The sequence below is a fragment of the Catharus ustulatus genome, chromosome 26 (assembly GCF_009819885.2).
Source record: "Catharus ustulatus isolate bCatUst1 chromosome 26, bCatUst1.pri.v2, whole genome shotgun sequence".
NCBI lineage: Eukaryota > Metazoa > Chordata > Aves > Passeriformes > Turdidae > Catharus > Catharus ustulatus.
The window spans coordinates 2,537,000-2,562,838 of record NC_046246.1 but is presented as its reverse complement, the minus strand read 5'-3'; the positions used below and the strand labels follow the sequence as shown (position 1 = coordinate 2,562,838).

Genomic DNA, 25,839 nt, shown 5'->3' with positions numbered 1-25,839 from the left:
CAAACTAGTCTCCACTTTGTCCCCATCTCTGCATTCCCACTGCAGAGGGCTTCAGATTATTCTGCAAGTTTCCTCCCTTTTAATCCATTTCATAGAGATTAATACACCCAAACTGACAGTGTCAGACCACAGAGGGAACACCTTCACCTCTTCCAGCTACTTCTGCCTGTGGCAGGTGAGCAGCTGGCACATGAACTGTGAACTTCAGCCTTCTGTCAGCACTGCAGAGCAAGTGCATCTGCCCCAGCTGCTGCTGCACTGGGAAAAATCTTCTGTATGCCCTAAATAGTACTGAATCCAGCAAAGCTGGGGAGTTTCTTTCAACCCTACAGCTAACCTGTGGTTACCTGTACCCAGTTTGCTGTTTGTCACTTCAGCTGTCCCCAGAGAGCCCAGGGCAGGCTGCAGCTCCAGAGACAGGGCATGGTGCCCTCAACCTGCCCAAGGCAGGCTGAGTAAGGAGAGCAGCAGAGCTGGGCTCTGCAGTACAACTTGCAAAGAGGATTATGCCAGAACCAGATAAAACTTGACTTGGAAAACAAAAGCAACCACTGTTCAAAATCCACTGTTAAGTGTCACTTGTGTACCAAAGTGCAGCATGAGGTAGCAGGTCACAAGCAAAGCAGCTGGGGCAGCTTTAGGAGCTGCAGCCTGAGGCAGCCCAAGGACAAGGCCTGCAGGGAAAAGAGCATTGTGCCAGGGCAGGATCCTCCCAGGAGCCACAGCAGGATGGGCAGGCTCAGCTGTACCAGTGCAGACTGCAACGAACACACTACACTCTCCAACCTGGCAAAATCTGCATTTAATTTACAACATAGTAAAGGTTACAGGTAAAAAGCTCAACAGAAGTGTGAAAAGGCCTATTACATATTACACAAGTGTACAAATGTCTGTACAAAGCCCCTCGATGTTCTATCCCCTCATGGCCAGCTGTGGCCCCTAAGCTCTGAAATAATAAGAGCTGGTTCAGAGTCTGGGAGGAGAAGAGCTTTAAAAAACAACGAGCAGTGAAGTTTCCCATGTCAAGAAAAACCTTGCAAAGAGCCACTTGCAAAAAAAAAGTCCCCAAAATCCCAAACCCCAACCCTCTTCCCCCCAAAATAAAACAAAAAACCCCAAAACAAAAAGAAGGAAACCTGCTCAACTTTTGTTTGTCCTGACTAGTCCTACCCTAAAGAGTTGCCTTCAGAAAGCAACTGGCTGGGAAATGAAAATCCTACAGGCCAGACTAAAGACAGGAAGATTTTGAGTTATTGTGGGAGCACTGGGGAGCAGAACAAATGTCCAATGGCTGAATTATCAATGGCAACTTAAACAGAGCAGCACAGCTGGATCATGGAGCAGGTGCTGAATGCACACAAGGAACAGTCTGAGCTGGGTGTGATGGTGTGGGGAGGAAACAGAGTCTCCAAAGCCATGGCTCTTGTGAGCTGGGCAGCTGCCTGCTGGCACCTCAGGGACATGACAGAAGCAATCACTGCAGAGCAGAACTCACACAGATTCTGGGGCATCTGAAAGGGGTCTGATGTATCCAACATCCCAACTCACTGAACACTGCACTGATCCAGCACCATCCCAGGAACACAGCACTGATCCAGCACCATCCAACATCCCAGCTGACTGAACACAGCACTGATCCAGCACCATCCCAGGAACACAGCACTGATCCAGCACCATCCAACATCCCAACTCACTGAACACTGCACTGATCCAGCACCATCCCAGGAACACAGCACTGATCCAGCACCATCCAACATCCCAGCTCACTGAACACAGCACTGATCCAGCACCATCCAACATCCCAGCTCACTGAACACAGCACTGATCCAGCACCATCCAACATCCCAGCTGACTGAACACAGCACTGATCCAGCACCATCCAACATCCCAGCTGACTGAACACAGCACTGATCCAGCACCATCCCAGGAACACAGCACTGATCCAGCACCATCCAACATCCCAACTCACTGAACACTGCACTGATCCAGCACCATCCCAGGAACACAGCACTGATCCAGCACCATCCAACATCCCAGCTCACTGAACACAGCACTGATCCAGCACCATCCAACATCCCAGCTCACTGAACACAGCACTGATCCAGCACCATCCAACATCCCAGCTGACTGAACACAGCACTGATCCAGCACCATCCAACATCCCAGGAACACAGCACTGATCCAGCACCATCCAACATCCCAGCTCAATGACCACAGCACTGATCCAGCACCACCCAAAATCCCAACTCACTAAACACAGCACTGATCCAGCACCATCCAACATCCCAGCTGACTGAGCACAGCCCCATCCCAGTAACTCAGCATTACTTCCCCAAGCAGCTGCAATCCTGCACACAGTGAGCAGCAGGTACATGCTCTCATTCTGATGCACATTTCCTGGATCCCCCAAACAGCAAAGGAATGTGACTTGTAGCTGAACTGCATTAGAGTGTGTACAAAAATCCAGAGTGAACTGAAGAACAACAGAGCTCTGGCCTTACCTTGTATAAAGTACAGCCACAATATGTCTGAGTATGTGAATCATTTTCAAATCTAAACCCAAGGAACTAAAGGGCTTGAGCAACAACCCAAGTCCACTGAGAATTCCTATTCTGGCTCTCAGTAGCACTCAATTCCCACCTGCACTTCCAAGCAGCCAAAATATCTGTGTGGGAAACATGCCAGTCTTCCCAGCTTTCTGTCTTGTTGAATCTCATAGACTCTAAACTTAAAAGTTCCATTTGCAAATAAAAATGAAACTGTTTAAGTTACAGGGGCCACCAAGTCTAAAAGAAACTGCACTGTGTTAACTTCACCCTGAGTTCTCCAGGAGAGTCACAGTGCAGACAATGCCTGATCCTTTGCACCCTGTCTCCATCCCACAGACTGCATTCTGCAGCACTAGAACAAAGCTAAGGAGCCCTCCTGTTGCTTATCCATCTCAACTCATGGGATGATCTAGTGTTTTATGTGGAAATTAAAACAAGCTGTAGCCAAACTAAAAATAATAATAATAAAAAAAGAGAGAATTGGTGGTGTTTTGAAAACATAAAAAATACAAGCTGACCTATATTCTGCAAGTTTTACAACTCCTTCCAATGAGATTCTGCAAGGCTTGGCCCCACAAACATTTCCTCTTGACAGAGCTGCCCTGCTGTGAGCATGTCCAGCAGGAACAGTGTCACCAGAGCGAGCTCAGCACTGAAATACACGGACCTGCAGGGTCATGCCATAAGTGATAAATTGTGTGACTGCCCCTTCGACTTGTGGATCCAAACTCAGCATAAAGACCTCTGGGACAGTGGTGGCTAAGAAAAGGCTGTAGGGGTTTTGGTTCAAAAGGAGATGGGAGCTGTATTTTTTTTTTTTTTAACAGACATATAAAAACATTTGAAGACAGATCTTTAAAGGATATTTCACTCCTCCAATCTTGATATTACATCTGTTAGGACACTGAAATTTTAAAAAGACGATACCGCACATGAAAAGTTTCTGGAGTTGGTGACTCCTGCTCTTCCCCAGCCCAGCTCAGATCAGCAGGGACGGGGTCGGCTTCTTGCCCGGCCAGGCCTCCTTGGCGTATTTCTTCTTCTTGGGTTCATTCACAGCTTCAGGGTTGAAGACAGCGGGGTTTGGAGCTGGGTTCATGTTCACTGTGGAGGGCACAACTGGAGTCAAGTCCACGTCGGGGGCGAGGTTGGGGTAGGGCATGGGCAGCCCCCCGATGAGCGCGGTGCCGTGGACGCTGTGGGACTGGGTGCCCGCCTCGTTGTGGGTGGGGGGCAGCCCCCCGTACAATCCTCCGCTGTAGGGGAAGCTCTGCATGCGCCGCGACGCCGACTCGTCCGTGCTCAGCGAGCCCGCGTTCTCCAGGCGCTTCTTCTGCACGCACACAGCGAGTTCAAGAATTAGTCACAATGCATGGAACCATCAGCCTGTTTAAACTGGCTGTCAAGACCGTTTTCCCCAAGAGGTGCCTAAATCTAACACATACAAAGTGCTAACAGTCCATGTCCCAGTCTTTGTTCTGCAAGGTTTCCTCTGGGTTCCCTTGAAAACCACAACAATGAACTCTTAGAGGTTGTCTTAGGTTGCAATACAGGACGTGACCAAAAGTTTGTGTTCTATCACCATCTGTTAAACCAGATGGGGCAGTGATCCTGATCTCCATGGGAGATACTCTCTGCTAATGGGGCAGCTGTTAAACCAGCTGGGGCAGTGTTATCTTTTCCACAATCCACCCTCCCTCCAGGAGATCTCTCCTGTTAATGGGCTATGTGTTAAAACCAGCTATGGCAGTGTTCTTTATCTCCAGGAGATCTCTCTTGTTCATGGCCATGGAGCCCCAGTGCATGGCTGATAAAATTCCATCATCCCATGGGGAGATGCTCCAGCCAGGGGGAGGAGCCCAACATTTCCGACCTGGATAAAAACTGAGATTTGGAACATCAGAGCAGCCTTTCCCACTGGATCCCAGAGGAAAACCAGGCCCTTCCACATCACCACTGGAGGGAAACTGCACCTTGTACAGGAGCACTGCTCCAACTGAGCCACATCTGTCACTGCAGGAGGATGCAGCCACCATGGGATGGGACTGCTGCCAACACCCTGCCTGACTGACGGGTGTCAGGTTGTACTCTGACTCTGGCACTGGTTTGGGTTTATTCTTTGTAATACTGTATTTCTATTTTAATTTTCCTGCTAAAGAACTGTTATTCCTAATTCCCATATCTTTGCCTGAGAGCTCCTTAATTTCAAAATTATAATAATTTGGAAGGAGAGTGTTTACATTCTCAATTTCAAAAAGAGGCTCCTGCCTTTTCTTAACAAACACCTGCTCTCCAAACCAAGACAGAGGTGCACAACGCAGGGAGACAAAAGCTGACACTCAGGTGTAACTTAGATGAAGTGTGAGCACCTCGACACTTCCTGTACATCCTGCCAGTCTTGAGCTCGTCCTCAACAAAGACCAAGTAGGTCACAGAATGTCCTGGGTTGGAAAGGACCCACAAAGCTCACTGAGTCCAACTCCTGCCTCTGCTCATGACACCCCAACTCCCACCCTGTGCCTGAGAGAATTATAACACAAACCTTCCCTCTCCCACAGAAAGGGTAATTTAGCTGCTGATCATTGAAATCTTCTCCTGCAGTCTGGATTTATGGAATATTATCCTTCTCCACACGATGTTATTTAGTCTATACCAGCAACAAGTGAAACTGCTGTTGTACAGTGGTTTAGCTGCTCTGAAGTTCTGTGGGTCTTTCTTCCTCCTTGCATATTCCACTTAAACAGAACACTGGCAACACGCTCATCTTGGAGCAAAGCCTAAACCTGCTTGTACTAGTACACAAACTTATCAAAAGTCAAATACAGTATTTAAATAAAAAAACTCTCATTTTTCCCTTCCATTTTCCACATTTCCCACAGTTTTATCTGATGCCTGGAACTAACACAATGAATTTCTATAAAGTGTTTTGTTCTGTGAGAAAAAAAATCATTGATTCCACATGTTATTAAAGAAATAAGCTAAAGCTGGGTTCAAAGGGAAATGGTCAAATTTGCTAAAAAAGACAACTGTGAAACACAGACATAACTTCTGCTTAACAATGAAACACTTTCCATGTGGGAGCACTCTGTTTCTAAGGTGCAATTCATAAATCATAAAGTGAGTTCATCAATGTAAATGTGCTAATGAGAGAGTCAGGAGTCAGCCTGTACCTTAACAGGGACCACTGCTGTCTGTACCATGTTCCGGAACCGCCCCACAGACGGGTCCACGTCCTCTGCAAAACAACAACAGAGATGATTCAGTGAGTACAACCAGTGATGATTTCAGTGAGCACAACCAGTGATGATTTCAGTGAGTACAACCAGTGATGATTTCAGTGAGCACAACCAGTGATGATTTCAGTGAGCACAACCAGTGCTGATTTCAGTGAGCACAACCAGTGACGATTCCAGTGAATACAACCAGTGATGATTTCAGTGAGCACAACCAGTGCTGATTTCAGTGAGTACAACCAGTGCTGATTTCAGTGAGCACAACCAGTGCTGATTTCAGTGAGGGAAAAACAGAACCTCTCTAGGGTAAAGGAATCTACATGAAAAACTGGAACAGACCTTCTCCTCCCAAAGCCAGCACTCCAGCAGCTCCCAATAAGCACAAATGTGACCAAATAAAGGGAGGAACAAAGTGGTTTTGTCTCCAGGTGGCCCATCAGGCATCCTGGCTTTCCCTCAGATGGAGAATGGGAGCAGCTGGATGAGTGGTTTGGGATCAGACAGGCTGGAGTTTGGGCTGAAAGCTGCTGCTGACAAGGCACAGCAGCCAGTCCCTAAAGTCCTTGGGGGCCTTGAAGCAGGAGTCAGAAGCAGGACTCTGAAAGTTCAGAAAAATTCTTTTTTTTTTTTTTTTTTTTTTTTGTGATGAGAATGGCTGGTGTTTGCATTAGGATGTTCTGAGCACTGATTGCATCACATTATAAACCAAAATAGTCACTCTGGGTGGCAAAGGAACCACCTCCACACTGTATTTCAAAATACCTGCTCATTAATTAGCTGCTCTTATTAACAAGAATATTATCCAAATTAAGTATGATTGATAAGAATGCCATTAATATGGAACAGCTAAGGGAGAAAAAAAGACTAATATGGAATTGGATACATCTTCAAATGCATCAGTTTGAAGGAAGATTAGGGATGACTTGGTTCAGATGTGCAGAAAGTAGCAAAAACCCTCTGAGCTTGAGACATCCCAGAGGCAACAGGTCAAGAAAGCATTGAAGGACAGGTGAAAAGCAAACAAGTTCTGTTCCCATTGAGATTCTAAAGAGGGCAAAAAATGTAAACCACCTTCCTCCTTTTGGACCCATGACATTTCTCCAGTATCTGACAGAGTACTGAACAATGAGTCTGAAATCCCCATCCTGCTCAGAGCTTGCAGTTGCTTTCCAGGTAGAACAGCAGAAACAGAAAGAGGTCACAGACTTCAGTGAGATGTGGCAGCAGCTTCTACTGACTGCCAAATTTATTTACTGCTTATCCATATGCACCCATGAGGAATCCCTATGAGCACACTGGAAGGAGGTCCTGGAGGGCATCAGCTGAGGATTAAAGTAAATTCTTTACCTGGATTGATGATCTCATCATCATCACTGAACGTCACTCGCGAGTTCTTCCGTTTTCGCTTTGGCCTCTGGATGTCCAAGTTCCCTTCCTCAATGGTCAGTGTGGAGATCCTTTTGTTGTGGGCTGTATTAAACTCTGTCAGATTCTAATAGCAAATTTAGAAATGAAAGACTTTAAGCAACTAGTGCATGAAGTCTGATTTAATCACATGACTGTCCACATCAGCAAACCACAGGACATTGTTTAGTCCCAACCTCACACCCTGAGGAACAAGCAGAGGTTCAGGGCTGCAATGAGCTGCCCTGAGAGGCTGCAGGGTCTCTGCAGAGATATTTAGAATGGAGCACAAATCTGGGCAGCCTACTCCAGGTGGCCCTGCTTGAGCTGGTTGATGATTCTGAGAGGTCCTTTCCCACAGAGCTAACTTAGGGAACAGGGATGCATCCACAGGTATCTGGCAATGGGAACAGAGTGGGAAACTATCCCAGCCTGGGGCAATGTTAGCTGGAGAGCATTCCCTGGCAAACCCTGGTGAGATGACCACTGGCACAGTAAGATTATAGATCCATGATTCTGGGAAGCAGCATGATCACAGGTTAATCATTGCAGATGAGATGGTTTGACACCTCAGATTATCCCAAAAACCTGAACCTAAGGAAGTTTTACCCAGGGAAGTTCTTTAGTCACATTCCTGGAGGTTATTTAGACATTGAACTTAAGGACATGGTTTAGGGTCTTGTGGGCCTGTGTGACAGACTGAAATGTCAATGGCCTAAACAACTGGCCATTTGCAAACTCAGTGGGTGCTCTGCTGACATGCATGAAGGAACAGCCCAGGCACAGAGGGTGTGAGCACCAGAGGATGACTATGTCAAATCAACTCTTGTTTAGCAAGAAGCTGAGTTTTGAACCAGGTTAAGGGAAGAGGCCAATGAGAAGCAGATTCTTTGAGGGGGGATAGTACTTTTTAACAGAGCAGTGCCCTGCCTTACACAGCAGCTCTCTGTAAAACTAAACCCCTCAACTCTCTGACCCCTCCCCCCCTCTGGGGAAGGTGCTGGGACATTCCCATTCCCATTCCCACCCAGAGCTGAAGGTTTCCTTCCCTCTGATGGGGCATAAGTGGCTCAGCTGTACTGATGTGAGAGCCAGGGTCATGTACTGGAAGGGTCATAAACCACCAAAGTACCCTGAGGTGCCCTCAGAATAATTTCTGGGCCCTTCACGAGAGGACTGCAGATCCACAGTGTTACAACAGACAGTATAAAACTTCCCCTGCCCAAGGGAGGTACCTGGGTGTTCCACTTAAAGCCATTAAACTCTGTGGTTTGAGGGCTTCTCTCACCCTCATGCATCAAAACTGCAACCATCACTTCAAGCAGTGGACATCAAGTCTTGTTGCTGGGCCCACAGAGTGCTGAGATCTTTCTACTCATATCCTTTAATTATTTTTGTTATACATATTTTTAAGTGTTATCTTTATATTTTGTTTTTCTGTATTATTATAGATAATTATAACCAAAATGGCTACCTACCTCCTTTCCACTACAACTTAATAGTTCTAAAATAAACTCTCTCTATATCAATATATAAACATTGGTCATTCAGTATTGTTTCACCCCAATCTGCCACAAGGCATCTATTAAAAAGAAGCTGAGTTGACCTCATCTTCAGGAGTGGGTCATAACAGCTTGGCAGTGTTAGATTTACAGACCTGATCTCAAAGATCTTTTCCAACCTAAATGATTCCTGACTAAGCAAACCAGCAGGGAATGCTGTCCTTGCCAGCAGTGCCATCATACTCACATCCAGCTCTGTCTCCTCCTCTGGCAGCCCCAGCAAACCCTTGAGCTCCTCATCCTCACCACCCATCTTCTCGTCCCCCTTGACCGCTGAGGGCAGCGTCTGCGGCTTCTCGCGCAGCGTGTACGCACGGGTGGAGGCTCCGAAGGAAACCGTGGAGTCAATGGGGATCTGCTGGGGTTTGTGAGCTTCCAAACGGATGTGACCCAAGAAAGTGCCATGTGCTGAGGACATCAAAATGCAGAACAGTCTGTTGAGCTTGGGATCATGGCATTGCAGCTCAAGTTTGAGAATGTCAGAAATTGTAACGATTGTTCCAAGGTATAAGGCACTGAGAAAAGCATCAGCCATGCACACCCACCATCTCACAAACTGACACAACACACACCAGAAGTGCTCAAAAATCACTGGAAATAAATTATACCTGGAAATAAATTACACTGGAAATAAATAAAAACACCTTTTACTTTTTGCATTCCTGCAGATCCCAAGGTACTATGTATGGACAGGACCAAAACCCACCTGACAGGTTCTAGACCTTGGGAAATCACCCTCAGAAGACAAGGCTTCACTGCAATTGTGACAGGAAGGCCAAATCATTTTCCTCCTTTCCTTTGGTCTCTTACAAGTTAGAAATGTTTGAAACACCCAGTAAGGCAGCTGTAGGCTGACTGGAGCAAACACTCCTTTGCCCTAACCCTTGTCTTTCCCTAAATTCCAATTATATCCATTTGCCCACAGTGCAGACAACAATGGAAAAGGAAAAAGTGTCTAAGACTGAAGAATCTTTAAGCACTGAAGCATAGCTCTTCTGTCTGGTTAAATGCCACACTACTTACTGCTGTTCAGATCTATGAGGAAAACCCTCTTGAGATGTTTGTGATAGACCAAGGCAGCATGGACCCGAGAGCAAGACTGGTGGTCAATGGTAAAATCACACAGATCAGGATTTCTCCCAAAGAGATAGTATTTCTTCTCATCAATGATGAGTTTCTGAGGTAGAATATCAAACAGAGAAGCACATTAGACTCCTAGAATCTTTTGGATCTTCCTGAAAAAAATTCAAGAACGTGAATAGAGCAAATTCAAATCAAAAGCATCAACAGCTCATCAATATTTCAGTTTAGTTGGGCACTGTTAAATACATAAACTCAAATCTGCTCTTGATAAAATCAGAACAGCTGAATATGGGAGAGTCTCACTTATTCCCTTCTCTACCAGCCAACACTGGACACTTTGGGAAGGACAGTCACTCTTCAAAGCATTACACTGTCTCATACAGGAGCTTTTCTCTGACATCTGCTCCCAGAGATTTTAACACATTCCTCAGTGGATGACCTCAGGCTTTGGCTAAGACAGGAACCTGTGCTCAGTGATGTCTGGTCTGATACAGGACATCAAAATGATACTTCTGGAACACAAGTGGACCTCCAGGAGATTTCTGGTATGCAAAACTATACTGAGTAAGTGGTGTGATCTGAATCCATATCAATCTATTCAAGTAAACCATTAATTTCAGGTATTTCTTCTTTATTGATCCTAGCTCTAATCTCTTCTTTAAGAAATATCTTACAACTCTTAGTATCAGCTTCATAAAACATCTCTATAAAGTGAGGGACATGCTGACAATGTCCTGCAGTATTTCTGTTACCAGACCACGTTGTTAAAGGAACTTTTTGCATTTGAATGCTGCAGCACTGAGCAGGGCATGTGCAGAACCTCCTCACTGGAACCCAAGAACTGCATCTAATCTGGACTTCCTGTTCCAGCTGCACAAGGCAAAGGTTGGCAGCACACTACAGATCTGTCAAACAGGCTTCTCCTGCTTTTTAAAACATTTACCAAAACCCACATGTTTCAATAGCATCACCAGGGATGTTGATACATCTTCCACTGAAAAAACCTGCACATCTTGGTGCAGGAGAGCACTGCTTCCATGAGATGCTCTGGGATGAACATTCTGCCTGCTTGAGCACCTGGCTTCCTCCCCCTGCCTCCCTGCATTTCCAGCTATCCAATCCTCTCCTTGATCCCACTGCCACGTGTCTGGGAAAAGTTTTTGACTTGCACAGCATTTTTTTCCTGTGCTTATCTTCCCCCATTTGAGTGGGCTGGATTAGAGGCACAGGGGGGTGATGCCAAGGATCTCCCTCTCTGCAGCAGATGTTTGCTCCTCACTTTGCCAGGTACAAAGCAGTGACAGTGACAGTGTGTGTGGCCAGGCCCAGGGCTGGGGGTTTCCTGAGCTCTCAGGTGACACAAGGAGCACCCACACAGTCACTCACCCTGGGGCACCACCAAGTCATACAGAAAATAAGGAGACAGATTGGAACAAGAGGCAGAATTTATATTCCCCTGCCTTATCTGTGAGGACAAAAATCCCACCATGGACCTCAGTTTCTACTGCAGATCACCTTGCAAATCACATCTATTCACCTCCCTACCAAGTAGGGTTTTAGCACTGCTACAGTCACATGTCACTTCCCCACTGTTTTGGTTTTTTTTTAATTTTTCCCCCATACACATGCTCTGTATTTTCCAGGCTGGATTTTCCAGCATTCTACTCAATATCTGTCAGCCCCCATGCTGTAAGTTCTCATCATCTGGTTGTCAGTAAGAAGCATTTATTTCTGCATGTTTAAAAGAATTAATTGAACAGCACAACTTGTATACACATCATGACAATTTTACAATTGATTGGTCCTTTAGGTAATACTCTGTTAAATGTCTTATTCCTCCCCAAACCAAGGTATACAATTAAAGCATCAATTCATGACAGTGACAGCTTTGAGAAATCTACTGACTGACATATTTTGGCCTACCATCTTAAAAAAAGAGGATTTAGGTGATCAAGGTGTGTATATTTATCAGCTCTGACACCCGTGACTAAACCAAATAACTTCTAAACCTCTGGCCAGTTTCAACCAGCAGCACAAGATTATTAAATTCCACACAATTCTGTGAAAACAAACAGCTAGATAGAATGATAACTCCATCAATCCCCTCAGTGAAACACAGGCTGGCAGAAAATCCCAATATTTAGATTTCAACCACCAAAATAAATCTTTGTGAGTCCACATCTCATTTAATAAGGCAGCAAGGACAGCTCAATTGGCAATTCACCTGTAAGTACATGGTGTATTGACAAATGAAGTACAAATCAAAATGAAGTGATTTTCCTCCAACTGAGAGATGTAAAACATACAGATGTCTCCCCTGAATTGGTTTTCCTGGTGCAGAGCAATGCATCTCAAAGCTTCAGAATATTCAGATTAAAACCATGAGAAATCACTTATTGAGTTCATTGGGTTCTGCTCTCACCTGGCCACTTTATCATCAGTTTCTGTCTCTTCACAAACACTGGTTTTCACAAGGCCTTCAGAGTTAACCAGAAAGTATAAGCCACAGATGAAGAGCTTAAACTAGTATGTAATCTCCTCAATCCTTCCTTGTTGAATTGTATTTAATTTTTTATTCATCTGTAAACAGAGCCCTCCCTGGATGCTCTACATGTCAGTGTGCCTTTGTGAAGTTTTTCCTTGCATTTCATGAGTCTTACTGATATTTTCCCTTAAGATTAGAGTTGTTTCACCTAGCTATTGATCCAAGAACACCCTGTTTGTTACATCACATCCTTTGAGGAACCCTGGTTAGGTTTTTTGGGGATTTAATTCCCCAGCATTGGATTTATATCCCATATTCTGCAGTTCCTTACTCATTCAGTTTAGCACTCTGACTCTTCCCACACTCAACACCTTTGCACAAATGAATTCTATGACTCCACACTGTAAAAAAAGATGAGTATTAACTTCTCCTTTTATTGCAAATTTGAAAGTAAGTCCTATATAAACACAGCTGTGATATGAAGTGGAAGCTGATTTATTTCTCCAAACACTGATCAGCTCTGCAAGCAGCTACCTCACAATTTCAATTACCATCAAAACTTATCCACCATTTCTCATTCTCGCCTCAACTGAAACCAAAAGCATCCTGTAAGCTTTCATTTGCACCTCTTACACACAAACAATACAGCCCTGACTGGGCAGCACTTCCAAGAGAGATTTTGTAAAGACACAAACTCATGGAAGTACTGCAACAAATCATCAACAGAGAAGATAATTCAAGATAACATTGCCAAAATGTTCTGTGCCTCTGAGCTATAACCCAGTGTCTTCCTTCACACACTGAGCTTAAACACTGCATGGCTTGTTTTGCTGTTGCACTTTGCAGACCCAGCAATCACAGGGTGACCCTCAGGCCTCTGCAGAGGCTGGGGCACTGATGGCTCGGTTAGTATCAAGTGCTCAGGAAATCCTTGTTTTAAAGCATTTAACAACAGTTTTCCTTGGTTACTACTGGCTACCAGAAAAGACAAAACTGCAAAACTCTCTGCCACCTGTATAGAACAGGGAACCACAAGGATCACATCCAAGTGCTGGTTGCTTCAGTGCTATGGGATCTTGCAAGTCTCTTTAAACTACTGGAATTTGCTGGCAATGGTACCTATGAGCAGCATTTTTAATTCTACACAAAGAGGAGGTGGTGAGAGCATGTGAGGGAAAACAGCATGGTGGCACCAAGGCCAGTGGAGAAGGAGCTGAGATGCACCAAGTGATGTTGATTTGTTTCAACTCTCTCCCTCCCTTCATACTTTTTTTAGTTTGTATGTGGTTTCTCAGTTCATACCAGTTCTTATTTTTTCTTAAGTTTTTTAACTGCTTCAGTCTTTCTGGATGTAAGGGTAAAAAAATAATAAAATCCATATGACAGAAAACTTGTGTGTATTTAAAGACCCAACTGCTCCCCTATTTTTATTTTTTTTTAAAGACTGGATGTGGCACTTGGTGCCATGGTCTAGTGGAGATGTTAGGGCATGGGTTGCACTTGATGATCTGGAAGGTCTCTTCCAACCTAGTCATTCTGTGATTCCTCTTCAGGCCATGGTGAGGACAATGGTGACACAAACTGTGCCCCTGCAGAGCATGAAGTCCATGGGGGAGGCAGAGATCCACTCACATCCATGAGAAAAGTGCTCATGGTGGAGCAGGGACATGCTGCAGAAAGCTGTGATCTAGTGGGAGACCCAAATAGAGAGACAGGACCCTTGCATCCAAACTAGAGCAGCCTGGCCTTGGAAGATTGCACCCCATGGACAAGTGACCCATGCCACAACAGTTCTGGGAAGACTGTTTGCCTGTGGGAGGGACCTCATGGCACAGAAGACTCCTCTCCCAGAGTGAACAGAAAAAGCTTTTGAGTGATGAACTGACCAAAACCCCCAGGCCCTGTCTCCCTGTGCTGTTGTGGGAAAGAGGGAGGGGTTAGGGGGGAAAAAATGTGTTTTAAAGGCTTATCTTACTTGTTATTATCCTCCAACCTTTAAATTTGAACCTGTTTGCCCTTTTTGTGTTTTTTTTCTCCCAATCCTTATCTCAAGTCATGAGCTCTTCATTAATTTTTCCCCTCTCCTCTGCCCAACTGTAGCAGGAGAGGATAAGTGAATGACTTTGTGTCTGGCATTTGGCCAGGATCAGACCACTACACCCAGAAACATTTCTGTTTCAGTCAACTTCAAGTTAGGAGTCTCTCCACAGCTGAAATACATTCACTGGTTTGGGTTCTCTCTGCCAACAATGGTAAAGAGACTTTTCTTTATTTATTACTTTCAGTGTGATATAAGACAAAATATGAAAAAGAAAATGAGATGGTGCTGTAATAAAAATAACTTGCTGTATCTGTGCTGATCACAACACTTCACAGATCCTGAATGTGGGAGGAAAAATCAAATCAGATTGTATTTCATACAAAGGACAGAGCAGCACTCTTGTGAAATGCAGGATGCCTGGTTAATCTGACTGTAATGCAAAATAAAAAAATGAACTGACCAGACATGTTTCTCAAACAGGCAGAACAAAGGGAAGAGGTTTAACTGATGGAAGCCCTGCATGGCACAAGGTTGCCTTGCACAGGCAAGGAAAAAGTCACTTCATTCATTGTCTCAGTGCAAAACAAACTGATCTGAAGATAATGAATACATGACAGAAACAAAATACTTATGAATAAGATGCCAGGGAACGTTCTGCTGCTGGTACCTGTGATACACCAAATCCATCACACCCTACTTCCATACCTCAATGAGTTTGTCTCCTTTCACTACATCCAGGTGTAAGCCAGGTGGTGGTTTCCCTGCCCTGGAAAATAAAGAAAAGAAAAATATAGCATCAAAACATTTAATAAAAATGTTATTAGTATTAGAGCTGCTCGAGCTACAGACCAAACCTACACAACTGTAAGCAGAAGTATTTTGAGGAAAATATGAAAATCCCATAATTTTCTTGTCCTCCCTGCAGATTCATCTGACAACACATAAACCAAGATTTTTTTATGGTAAGAGTGAAGGTAACAGGACATGAAGCACCTCAAGCTTTACCCCTCCAGGTGAAAACCATGTGAATTACACAATAAACAGAGCAAGTCCTGAGAGCACATGCTATGAGGCAGGGAGACACCAACAACTAGAGATGGGATAGGATGGGACTGTTTGCTGAAGAGCTCTGTTTTGTCATGTCACCCTCAAAATAGCACATCTGTACTCTTGGCTGCTGAGAGGAAATTTCTACCACCTTTCCTCTCTAGGCTGGGGATGGCAAAGATCTCCAAGGGGCTCTGCAGACACCTGTACTGTTACACAAATGCTGGACAAGAGCCAGGGCTCCCCCACACTCACTCACCTGTGCTCACACCCTGCCAGCACAGGTAACAAACAGACTGCAGTGCTGGAGGGACCCCTGCCCCTCAGCAGCACATTCCACACAAACAGCAGCCAGCTCCCCAGCCCTGGAGCCCCTGCTCAGCTCCTGGGGAGCACATTCACCTGCCAGCAGCATTCCCACCTGGGCACAGGGAGCAGGGGCTCAGCACATCACAGCAGGGGCTCAGCACAGGGGTGAACTGGGCATTTATCAAAACTGCAACCATCACTTCAACCAGTGGACATCAAGTCTTGTTGCTGGGCCCAGGGGGTGCTGAGATCTTTCTACTTGTACATTTTTGTTTTTCTGTATTATTATAGATAATTATAACCAAAATGGCTACCCACCTCCTTTCCACTACAACCTAATGGTTCTAAAATAAACTCTCTCTATATCAATATACAAACATTGGTCATTCTGGTACTGCTGTGGTACCAACACCTTGCCTTGCATCACACAGGATCCTTTGGCTCTCGACAGCAAAGGATCTTTTCCTGCTCAGGTATCTCAGAATCTGCATCTCTAGATGCACAGATAACATCTCTGCTGCTTGTCTCTAAGGCTGGCCCAGCTTTCCAGGCAGCAGCAGTGACCTAGTTCTCAGCTGCACCATTGCCCTGCTGAGGAACTCTGCAGAGATCACGTTCCCATTCTGCTCAGTGCATGGAGCCAGCCCAGGGAACAGTGACAACGGGCAGGGATGCTCTCAGGGTGGCTGAAGAAAGAAAGAAAGGTCACTGGTAGCTGAAGTTGTTTGAAGGGGTTAAATAGAGATGTTCACGTTTCTGGGGTGTGCCTATATTTACTGAGTTGCAAGGTCAGCTCCCCTAAATAATTTCATGTAAGAACACAGTCTCCCTTTATTTCCACTTCATTTCTTTCCCAAGAATTTTCCTTTCTTGTTTCCAATCCACTATACCAGCCTGCCCAGACCTCTCTGGCCCTTTCTGAATTGACCACTTGGGACTTTGCTAAGTTTTCTTGTCAGGCCCTTCTCAAAGACTGTGGATACACCACCCTAACAAGTATATGGTTAATATTAACTCTTATTTCAGATGAACAAACAGCAGCAAAAGCAGAGGATGCTAAACTCCAGCACAATGTTCTGAAGTGGTGACTTCACCACTGAAATGGGATTATGGTGATGTGGGGGACAGACCACCAAGCAGAAATGTGGGACACAGTGTGTGTGAGGAGCTGAAGTCCCTACAGCACAGCCAGGGAAGCTCCTCCTCTCAGGTACAAGTTACAGCTGAGTTACTGCTGTCCTGCTGTGCTCCCTGCAGATCTCTGCTCAGTTTTCACCCAAACACAAATCCTTTCATGGACTCCTGTCCACTTCTCAGTATTCCCTCTTTCTGCCTCTGAGCACTGGAAAACTTGGTTTCCCCCCTTGCTCTGAAATTGCCAAGTTCTGGTTACTCTGCACCACAACACATCAGCATTACCCTGATCAAACAACAGCTACTTCCCCAATTCTTTTTTATTTTTTTTTTCTTTCCAAATAGGTAAACCTTACAACAAATTCATTCTACAAGTCTACTTCTTACTCAGTCGGTCCTCTGCTTTTCCTTTCAGTGATCTCTTCCTGGATACTCAATGCTCAGCCTGTCCTAACATATTTTAGCAACTTCCTCCCTGCATCTGTCAGATCACAGGAAAGCCCCCAAGAGCTCCAGCTCAGCTGAATTCTGTTTGATGGTCATATTTTGTTATATACCAGCTCTGCTTTTTCACTGCCCCCTCTACTTTTAGTTTCACCCTTGCTCATATTTTTACTCTGCCTTTACTCTCAATTTTATTTCCAGCAGACAAACCAAGCCCAGCAGCATTACAAGGCAGTGCCTCCAGCTAAGAATGAAAGTGCCTGAAAAATTCTTTGTAGGCAGTATTTCCCCCATCTACCTATTCCTGCAAAACACTGAAGGCTATAAATGCTGGTTATGATACCATGAAAACAAATTGACAGAAGTAATTTTTGATAGAAAACTCCTTTGGAATATTTTAAGTCAATGTCACAGTTGAAGCTGCCCAAGTTAGACACTTGAAAAGCCTTTTAATGAAAAAAAGTAGAACGATTTTTCAGTTTTATATTCAAAACTAATTAGCTCCAAAGACACCAAAGGGCATAAGTGATGCCTGGATTTGGAAGTATCAGTCACCCTTCACATGCTCTGCCCCATCACCTCATGGATCAAGGAATAAAACATGAAATCTCTTGCAAAAATCTCCCAGAAGAAAGTTTGTTAAAAAGCTGGCCTTATGCTGTTACAGGGGAGCAGTTTTTTCCCATCTTATGCCCAATGTTAAAAAAGTCCCTTTCCACTAACTAATGTGCTAAAATATCCAATAAACTAATCTTCCTACACTGTTCTGAAGGATGAAGAATTACAGTAATTTCATGATTATAAGCCACATGTTACAATACAGGATGTGATAAAACGTTTCTGTTCTATCACCATCTGTTGAGACCAAGTGGGGGCAGTGATCCTGATCTCTGTGGGAGATATTCTGCTAATGGGCATCCATTGAAACCACCTGGGGCAGTGTTCTTTATCTTTTCACAACCCATCCTTCCTCCAGCCAGTCATTTTCTGCTCATGGCCATTGAGTCCCACTGTGGGACTGATAAAATTACTGCATCCCATAGGGAGTTGCTCCAGCCAGGGGGAAGAGCCCAACATTTCTTACCAAGATAAAAACAGAGGTTTTGGGACACTAAGGGAGCCCTTTCTCCACTGGACTCCAGAGGGAAACGGGATTGCTCCACATCACCACTGGAGCTTGGGAGGAAACTGCACCTTGTACAGGAGCACTGCTCCAACTGAGCCACATCTGTCACTGCAGGAGGATGCAGCCACCATGGGATGGGACTGCTGCCAACACCCTGCCTGACTGACGGCTGTCAGGTTGTACTCTGTGTCAGAGTTTGGGGTTTGTTCTTTGTAGTACTGTATTTCTATTTTAATTTCCCTAGGAAAGAACTGTTATTCCTATTCCCATATCTTTGCCTGAGAGCCCCTTGATTTCAAAATGATAATAATGTGGAGGGAGGGGGTCTGCATTCTCCATTTCAAAGAGAAGCTCCTGCCTTTCTCAGCAGACACCTGTCCTCCAAACTAAAACAGCAACTTTTTGTTCTTTGTCCATATATAAGCCACACCTGATAATAAGCCACACTTCGGGTTTGGACCAAAATTTTAGTTAAAATGTTGTGGCTTATAATCATGAAATTCCTGTACTTGAGGACAGCAGATTGTCCTCTCTACAGAACACACAGAGCCCTTAGCACTGCCCCAAGGCCAACACTCCCCTGTCCCAACCTGGCTCCAGCACAAGTGTTGCTGTTTGAAAATGAGAAACAAGCAATTCCTTCTGTGCCTTCCAGATGGTGCATCACAGTCCCAGTGCCTCCCCAGGGCAGCATCCTGACCTGAAAATAACACCTGCAAATGCACTGATTGTGGTGGTCCACTAGCTGTGTGAGTTTGAGTGAGACACAGGATGCTCTGACTGCCTCCAGAATCCCCAAAGCTCCCAGGGGAACGTGAAGTCTTCCACAGAATTAACAGAGCTGACTGGCAAGGAGAACATGAGCATTGCCAGTATAATTAAAGAAATTCTTTGGATCAGAGAGATGGGAGGATATACCACACCAGAGCTTTTCTTCTCTAACAGTGAACCAAGGAACTCAAAGAAGTCAAAGAACTGCTGAAAGGAGTGACAAACTGCAAACCCCAGCAGCTTCAAGCCAGGCACTCTAAGAGAACTCAAATACCAGTTTTCTGCACTTAACAGTTCAGCAACCTATTGCTTAAACCACTGTCAGTCAGAAATGCAGACATCAACTGCTGCTGATGCTGCTAATTTTAAAGTGTATTTCAGGAGTGATCTGGAAATGACATTCAGCAAAGTCAGGCTGCTCTCACAAGCATTCTTCTTGCTAAACTTCCAGTTGTACACAACCCAGATCAAAAGGCTCAGATTGGATGACTACAGACCTTTACTGAATTAGGAAATTACACTGTTTTCTGAAAGATTTCTGATTAGAAAACGTGCCCACTTTGACTGAACAAAGCACTCCACTTGGATTAAAGCATTTGCCCAACTTCACCTTGGCAGTGTGCACCTTTTCTTGCTACAATGCAGTTCCACACAGAAATAGGTGTGACTGGCTTGTTTTGGTTCCCTTGGTTACTTACTCAGGAACAGTCTCCATGGAATACAGTGAAATTTGGAAATTGGGAGAAAAATTTAATTTTTGAGAACAAGGCCATAAATATTCTATTAGAGAGAACTTCAGGTTTTATGACATCAAAAATTAATTCAAATGAGACTGAATTAATAAGAAAACTAGTATTAAGTAATGAGCAACAATGGAACAATTGTTTCATAACATTTTCAGAGCGAGAACAAATATATTGGAAGTATAATTTACTTGTGGAAATCAGAGGAAGACAGGACTGTAACATTTATGTCTACCAGGAAGGCATTCCTATTCTGACACCCTGATTTCCATATAATTTTTCATTTCATTCTTTAATTTCCATTCTGATTTTTCTAATTCTTTCCCTTCAGTTATAAAAAATATTCCCTTTTTAAAGTAAAGGTAAGCTTCAACAAGTACAAGTAACTCTGCATTTCCATGAACACCTTTTACAACAGCACTGACACTTATCTACCTCATACACAGAATCCCAGAATGGTTTGGGTTAAAGGGGACCTTAAAGATCATCTCACTCCACCCCCTGCCATGGCAGGGACACCTCCCACTGTCCCAGGTGCTCCCAGCCCCAGTGTCCAGCCTGGCCTTGGGCACTGCCAGGGATCCAGGGGCAGCCACAGCTGCTCTGGCAATTCCATGGCAGCCCCCGCCCACCCTGCCAGGGAACAATTCCTTGCCAAGATCCCATCCAGCCCTGCCCTGTGGCAGTGGGAGCCATTCCCTGGGTCCTGTCCCTCCCTGCCTTGTCCCCAGTCCCTCTGCAGCTCTCCTGGAGCCCCTTCAGGCCCTGCAAGGGGCTCTGAGCTCTGCCTGGAGCCTTCTCCTCTCCAGGGGAGCACCCCCAGCTCTCCCAGCCTGGCTCCAGCCCTTGCAGCAGCTCTGTGGCTCCATGTCCTGTGCTGGGACCCCAGGGCTGGGGGCAGCTCTGCAGGTGGGATCTCACCTGAGCAGGTGCAGGGTCAGAATCCCCCCTGCCCTGCTGCCCATGCTGGGGGATGAGCTCAGGGCACAGGGGGAGGTTCTGAGTGCCAGCTCACTGAGCTTCTCATCAAGCACCACCCCCAAGCCCCTCCCCTAAGGGCTGCTGCCCATCCATTCTCCAGCCAGACTTTACATGGGCCCAAATGATCACCTACCAGGGGGTGTACTGGAGTTTTCATTGGTTTTTGAACAGTTATGTGTTACTGGTGACTGCTGGTCACCCTGTGCTCAGACTGTATACTTGTCTATCTGTTCTTATTTCTGAAGATAAACTTGTATCCTTTGACTTCTGAACAGTTCTGGCTTTTACTTTCTGGCTTGGAGAAGCTCTTGTTCTTAGTGTCCATTTTTCACCATTTTATCTTGTTTTTACTGCCATTATATTCGTATTACACCAAAAGGACTGGATAATTCTCTGGTGTCTATGATCACACTTATGTCACTAGCAAGTATTGTGGTCACTTTTGTTGAGGTAATTAATAAAAAACCCCAACACCAGTAGGGTCAGACCACAGATTCTATTCAACTGCCATTACCTCCTCAAAGTCAATTCCTTATAAATGTATGGCTCTTGTCTGAATCCTCTAATGCTTGCTGAAATGCTCATTTCCTGTGCATCCTGTGAGACAGTCCTGAAGAGCAATGACCCATCTGACAGCCCTGGCAGACACAGCACCTCTGTTTTGCTGCCTTGCATAATTAGTCCCTTTCCTTCATGGCCAAGCAGCTGGACATGGTGACACTTGGGATTTCCCACAGCAGCTGCATGCATGGATTTGCTGGCCTTAGAGAAGAAATCAACAGTTTGTAGTTAAATATTTACATAGGATACCTCCAAACAAAACCAGGTTCCAGCATGGATTTTTAAAAGATTTAAATACCTATAAGCAAAGAAATATTTCTTCTGTACTAGAAACAGAAAACTGTGTTTCTTTGCTTTCTTCACCTCATGCTCCACACAGGCCCTGTCTCTGTAACAAACCATTTAGGAAAAGAAGGACAGGGCCATTAACACTTTGGAATGTGCCAAGTAAGAAATGAAGTTTTAAAAGTCAGGATCTCCTCCAAAGTGCAGATACAATGCTGACATGCCAACAGGGTTACAATATCTATATCCAGCTGAAACTCAGCAGCCTGACTGAACTAAGTCACCACAAGAATTTTGGGTTGTTGCTATTAAGGACAGAGACAGGACAGCCATACTTCTATTGTGTTAGTTTAAAATTAGGTCAGTTATTTGGGTTTCTAAACGTGGACTCAGAACCTAAATTTAGGCACTTCCTAAAAATCTTGGCCTCTGTGACAAGTGTACACACCTTCATGTCCAACTTCAAGGACAGGGTGGAATCTGCAGAACTCTGGAGCTCATACTCTCCAGAAATGTGTGCAAAAGCACTGCCAGGAACTGCCAGTTCTTGGTCAAAGAAATGAAAGAGAAACAATTGCTGCTTTCAAATGAATTATTTCTAATGTATATATCCATTCCAGGGCAAACCTGACATCCCCATTACTGATGTGTCAAAGAGGGTAAAGAGTCACAATTCCAAATGCAAATTACACTAGGACAAAAGGACAGGCAGGTGATAGCATTAAACATCTGATGGTCACTTCAAAACTACACACCACATACTCTGTACCTCAGAGAAGTCACTTTTACTGCCTAAAGCCAGCTCAGAAGGTTTGCAAAAGTCTTAATCAAACTAAGATATGTAATTGTTATCTAAAGACATTTTCTGATCTCATGGAATGGTTGAATTTTTATCTCCAGGAAGTATTGGTCCCCTCTTTATGCCAACTGTAAAAGCACAGCCCAAACCTTGGCTAACATGTACACAGGAGTTACAGTACATGCAGAAACATGTTGTGGCATCAGCAAGTAAAATTCAGGTGGCAACCACTGCTTTTCATCTGTCTCAGGTTTAGCTGCTGGACACACAAGGAAAGAAAGAATAAATATTGTATGAATCATGAAGTAGTAACCTATTAACAGCACAAAAACCTAAATCAAAGCCACAACTGAAATGGGATGAAAACTGGGAATTTCAGTGCAGAAGTCTTTTCTGGAAATGGGTACTCAGATACTCTCCAAGTTATGCAAGAACAGCTACAATGAAAGGGGACAAAGCTCAAAAGTATGGGCAACAACTAAAAGGCAAAGAAATAAGCTACTCCTTTTGATTATATCTAAGATGTGTTTCTCACATGATTGGTGTTCACAGGCCCCAACCAGCTTTCCTTAGAAGCAGGAAAATAAACAGACAGGTAAAGACTTTGATTTTAATAGAGATTGAGGAGGCTGAAGATAATTCACAGAAGAATCTGCTTCTGACTGTGAAGACTCTCTGCAGCTCCATGCTTTTGGGTGCCCAAAGCTCTTGGAATGAAGCCCTACAATGCTGCCTGTACAGGAGGAGACTTTTGGTGCTTGTGCAAGACCAGGCTTCCTGCAGGGACCTTTTACACCCTCTTAAGTCAGAGCTTTGAATAACACCTCTATTGGTCCAAGCCTGCTCCTGCAAACCACCTCCACCCTGGAGAATCCTACCTGGGCAAGGTCCATCACTGATTCCACATCATACCTGTGCACTCTTTGGTTGGCTCTGAAAGGAACAAATACTTTAAAACCATGAGATGGAATCTGCAGCTCAATACATGGCAGCAGAAGGTATCCAGAGCTTTAGCATGAAATATACTCTGCTTGGTTTGTAGAACAGAAAAATAACCAGAGATAAATAAATCCACCTGGTAGGAGAGCTCCTTGCTTCCTTGGGATGAGGCCATGGTTATCAACAGTCAGCATCACCCAACACTTCCCATTTTGGGTTCAGTGCTCACCAGAACACAAACACTGGGACTGGAAGCTCTGCTGGCTTCCTGCTAGTTCACTTTTTAATTTTTACTCTTATGGAACAGCTTTTGGATTTCAAAAGCAGCATAAAGGAAAACCACAAAGCTTTCACTGGTGTTAGCTGCCATGTCTGCAAATACCAACTGGACAAGATCAAATTGTCTCAGGCCCTTCTTTACTTCACACATGCAAACCCAACTTGGTCCCTAAAACCATTACAATGTGCAAACATACAGCACAGTCCAAGAAAAAATAAAAAGTTACCTTACAGTGTATAAGGAGAGAGTCCAGACAGGAACTTTGCTGTACCCAAGAACTATTTTGGAATATGACTGTAAAATGACATTCAGGTTGCAGTAAGTGAACTACAAAAAATCTTAAAAATGTGAGAACAGAACAGGACCTGGCATCCAAACATGTCCCCCTCATCTCTGGGTTTGGGTCATCTCCCAGATCCCACCTCATTTCTCATCCAGCACAACAGATTGTGCTTCAGAACCAACCCAGGGAAACTCTCTCTGTCAGACCTGCCCTGCTGCAGCTAGACACAACCCAGGTACCTGAAGAGGCCCTCACAGTTACAGGTGCTACAGTTCTCTCCCTCAGATGGGATTTCTTTAGGAATTCTTCTCAAAAGCATGCAAGCTGCTGAGGCTGAGCATTTCACAAGCTGTACTTCCCCAGCTCCTCCATCTACAGCTTTCAAAGGTACAAGTCATTCCAACTTACCAGGAATATAATGCATATTGTGATCATTGTTGTATAAGAACACATAATTTTTGGCTTTTTCTGATCTAGTGTGTCATCATCTTACAGAATACCATCCTATCTCGTGTGGATGTTTATTATTGTGTATGTTCAGCACAAATAAGACCCTAAAATACACGAGGAATTCTCTTCCATGAGAGGGTTAAATGGCTTTACCAACAAAAGCAAGCACTTAAAAACCAGGTCTGAACTAAAACACATTCATGAGCTGAGCACTATCACAAAGCACAAAGCTGAGGGAGCAGGGACAGCTTGGACTCTGCAAGGACAGGCAGGGCAGGACCACAAACCTGCTCCAGTTCTCAGGTGCGGAGATGTGCTTGTGCATCTAAAACACCACGGTGCCCATCGCAATGGCACCCAAAGAAGGCAGGAGAACCAAGATGATGCATCAGAACAGAACAAATGAACACGGGTACCCTGATCCAAAGCTCTACTCCCGGCAGGAGGGCGAGGCAGGACATTTTCAGGGATCTTTTCCACCGCGGCTTCCCCCCGACTCCAACCCAGCCCAAGGCACAGTCGCGATGCTCCTTCTCCATCACTTCACTCAGCCCTGACTTCTTAACTCAAGCTAATAAAAACCCCAGGCTAGTTTCAAGCTGACAGATTTCCCGTACCGGATATATGCACACAGCAGGATGTTTAATTTCTACCACACCACGAATTCCGTCAGAGCTCTTGGCAAAAGCCCCGACACCCCAGGGAGGGCCCGGGGCCCCCCGCGGCGCTGTCGATGGCGGCACCCGCAGGGCCGCGCTCCGGCCCGGACCCCGTCGGCCCGGCCAGCACTGTGCGGGCCCGGGGAGCGCAGCCCCGCGCCCCTCATCCCCCTCGGCCGCGCCGCCGCTCACCAGCTCGGGCACTCGAACAGGGACCCGCCACCCGCCGGAGCCGCGCTCGCCGCCATCTTGGCTCTGCCCCATTCAGCCGGCGCGAGGCACCATGGGAGGCGCGGATCGGCGCGCGGCGATCCCGGCGTGCCCCGCGCGACGCCGGCGGGGGCGGAACCTAGGGATGCCACGCCCCTTGAAGGCTAGCCCCGCCCCCAGCCCTGGCGCGGGAGCGGCCGGCAGCTCCGGTACCGACCCTGGGACACGGTGACAGCTCCGGTACCGACCCTGGGACACGGGGACAGCGCCGGTACCGACCCTGGGACACGGGAACAGCCCCGGTACCGACCCTGGGACACGGGGACAGCTCCGGTACCAACCCTGGGACACGGGGACAGCTCCGGTACCGACCCTGGAACGCAGGGACAGCTCCGGTACCAGCTCTGGGACACGGGGACAACCCCAGTACCAACCCTGGGACACGGGGACAGCTCCAGTAC

The 25,839-nt window shown here is 45.5% G+C and overlaps 1 protein-coding gene and 1 non-coding gene across 2 annotated transcripts; both read right to left on the bottom strand.

Moving 5' to 3' along the window:
- Positions 1–785: 785 nt before the first annotated feature.
- Positions 786–25,468, bottom strand: PPP1R8 (protein phosphatase 1 regulatory subunit 8). The gene is made up of 7 exons (XM_033080594.2): positions 25,361–25,468; positions 15,063–15,123; positions 9,772–9,925; positions 8,936–9,156; positions 7,130–7,274; positions 5,720–5,784; positions 786–3,882 (listed from the first exon to the last, which is right to left on the bottom strand). The coding sequence occupies exons 1-7, from the start codon at positions 25,414–25,416 to the stop codon at positions 3,529–3,531; spliced, it is 1,056 nt and encodes a 351-aa protein (XP_032936485.1). The 5' UTR covers positions 25,417–25,468; the 3' UTR covers positions 786–3,528.
- Positions 13,075–13,238, bottom strand: LOC117007717. Its single transcript, XR_004420208.1, has one exon.
- Positions 25,469–25,839: the final 371 nt, after the last annotated feature.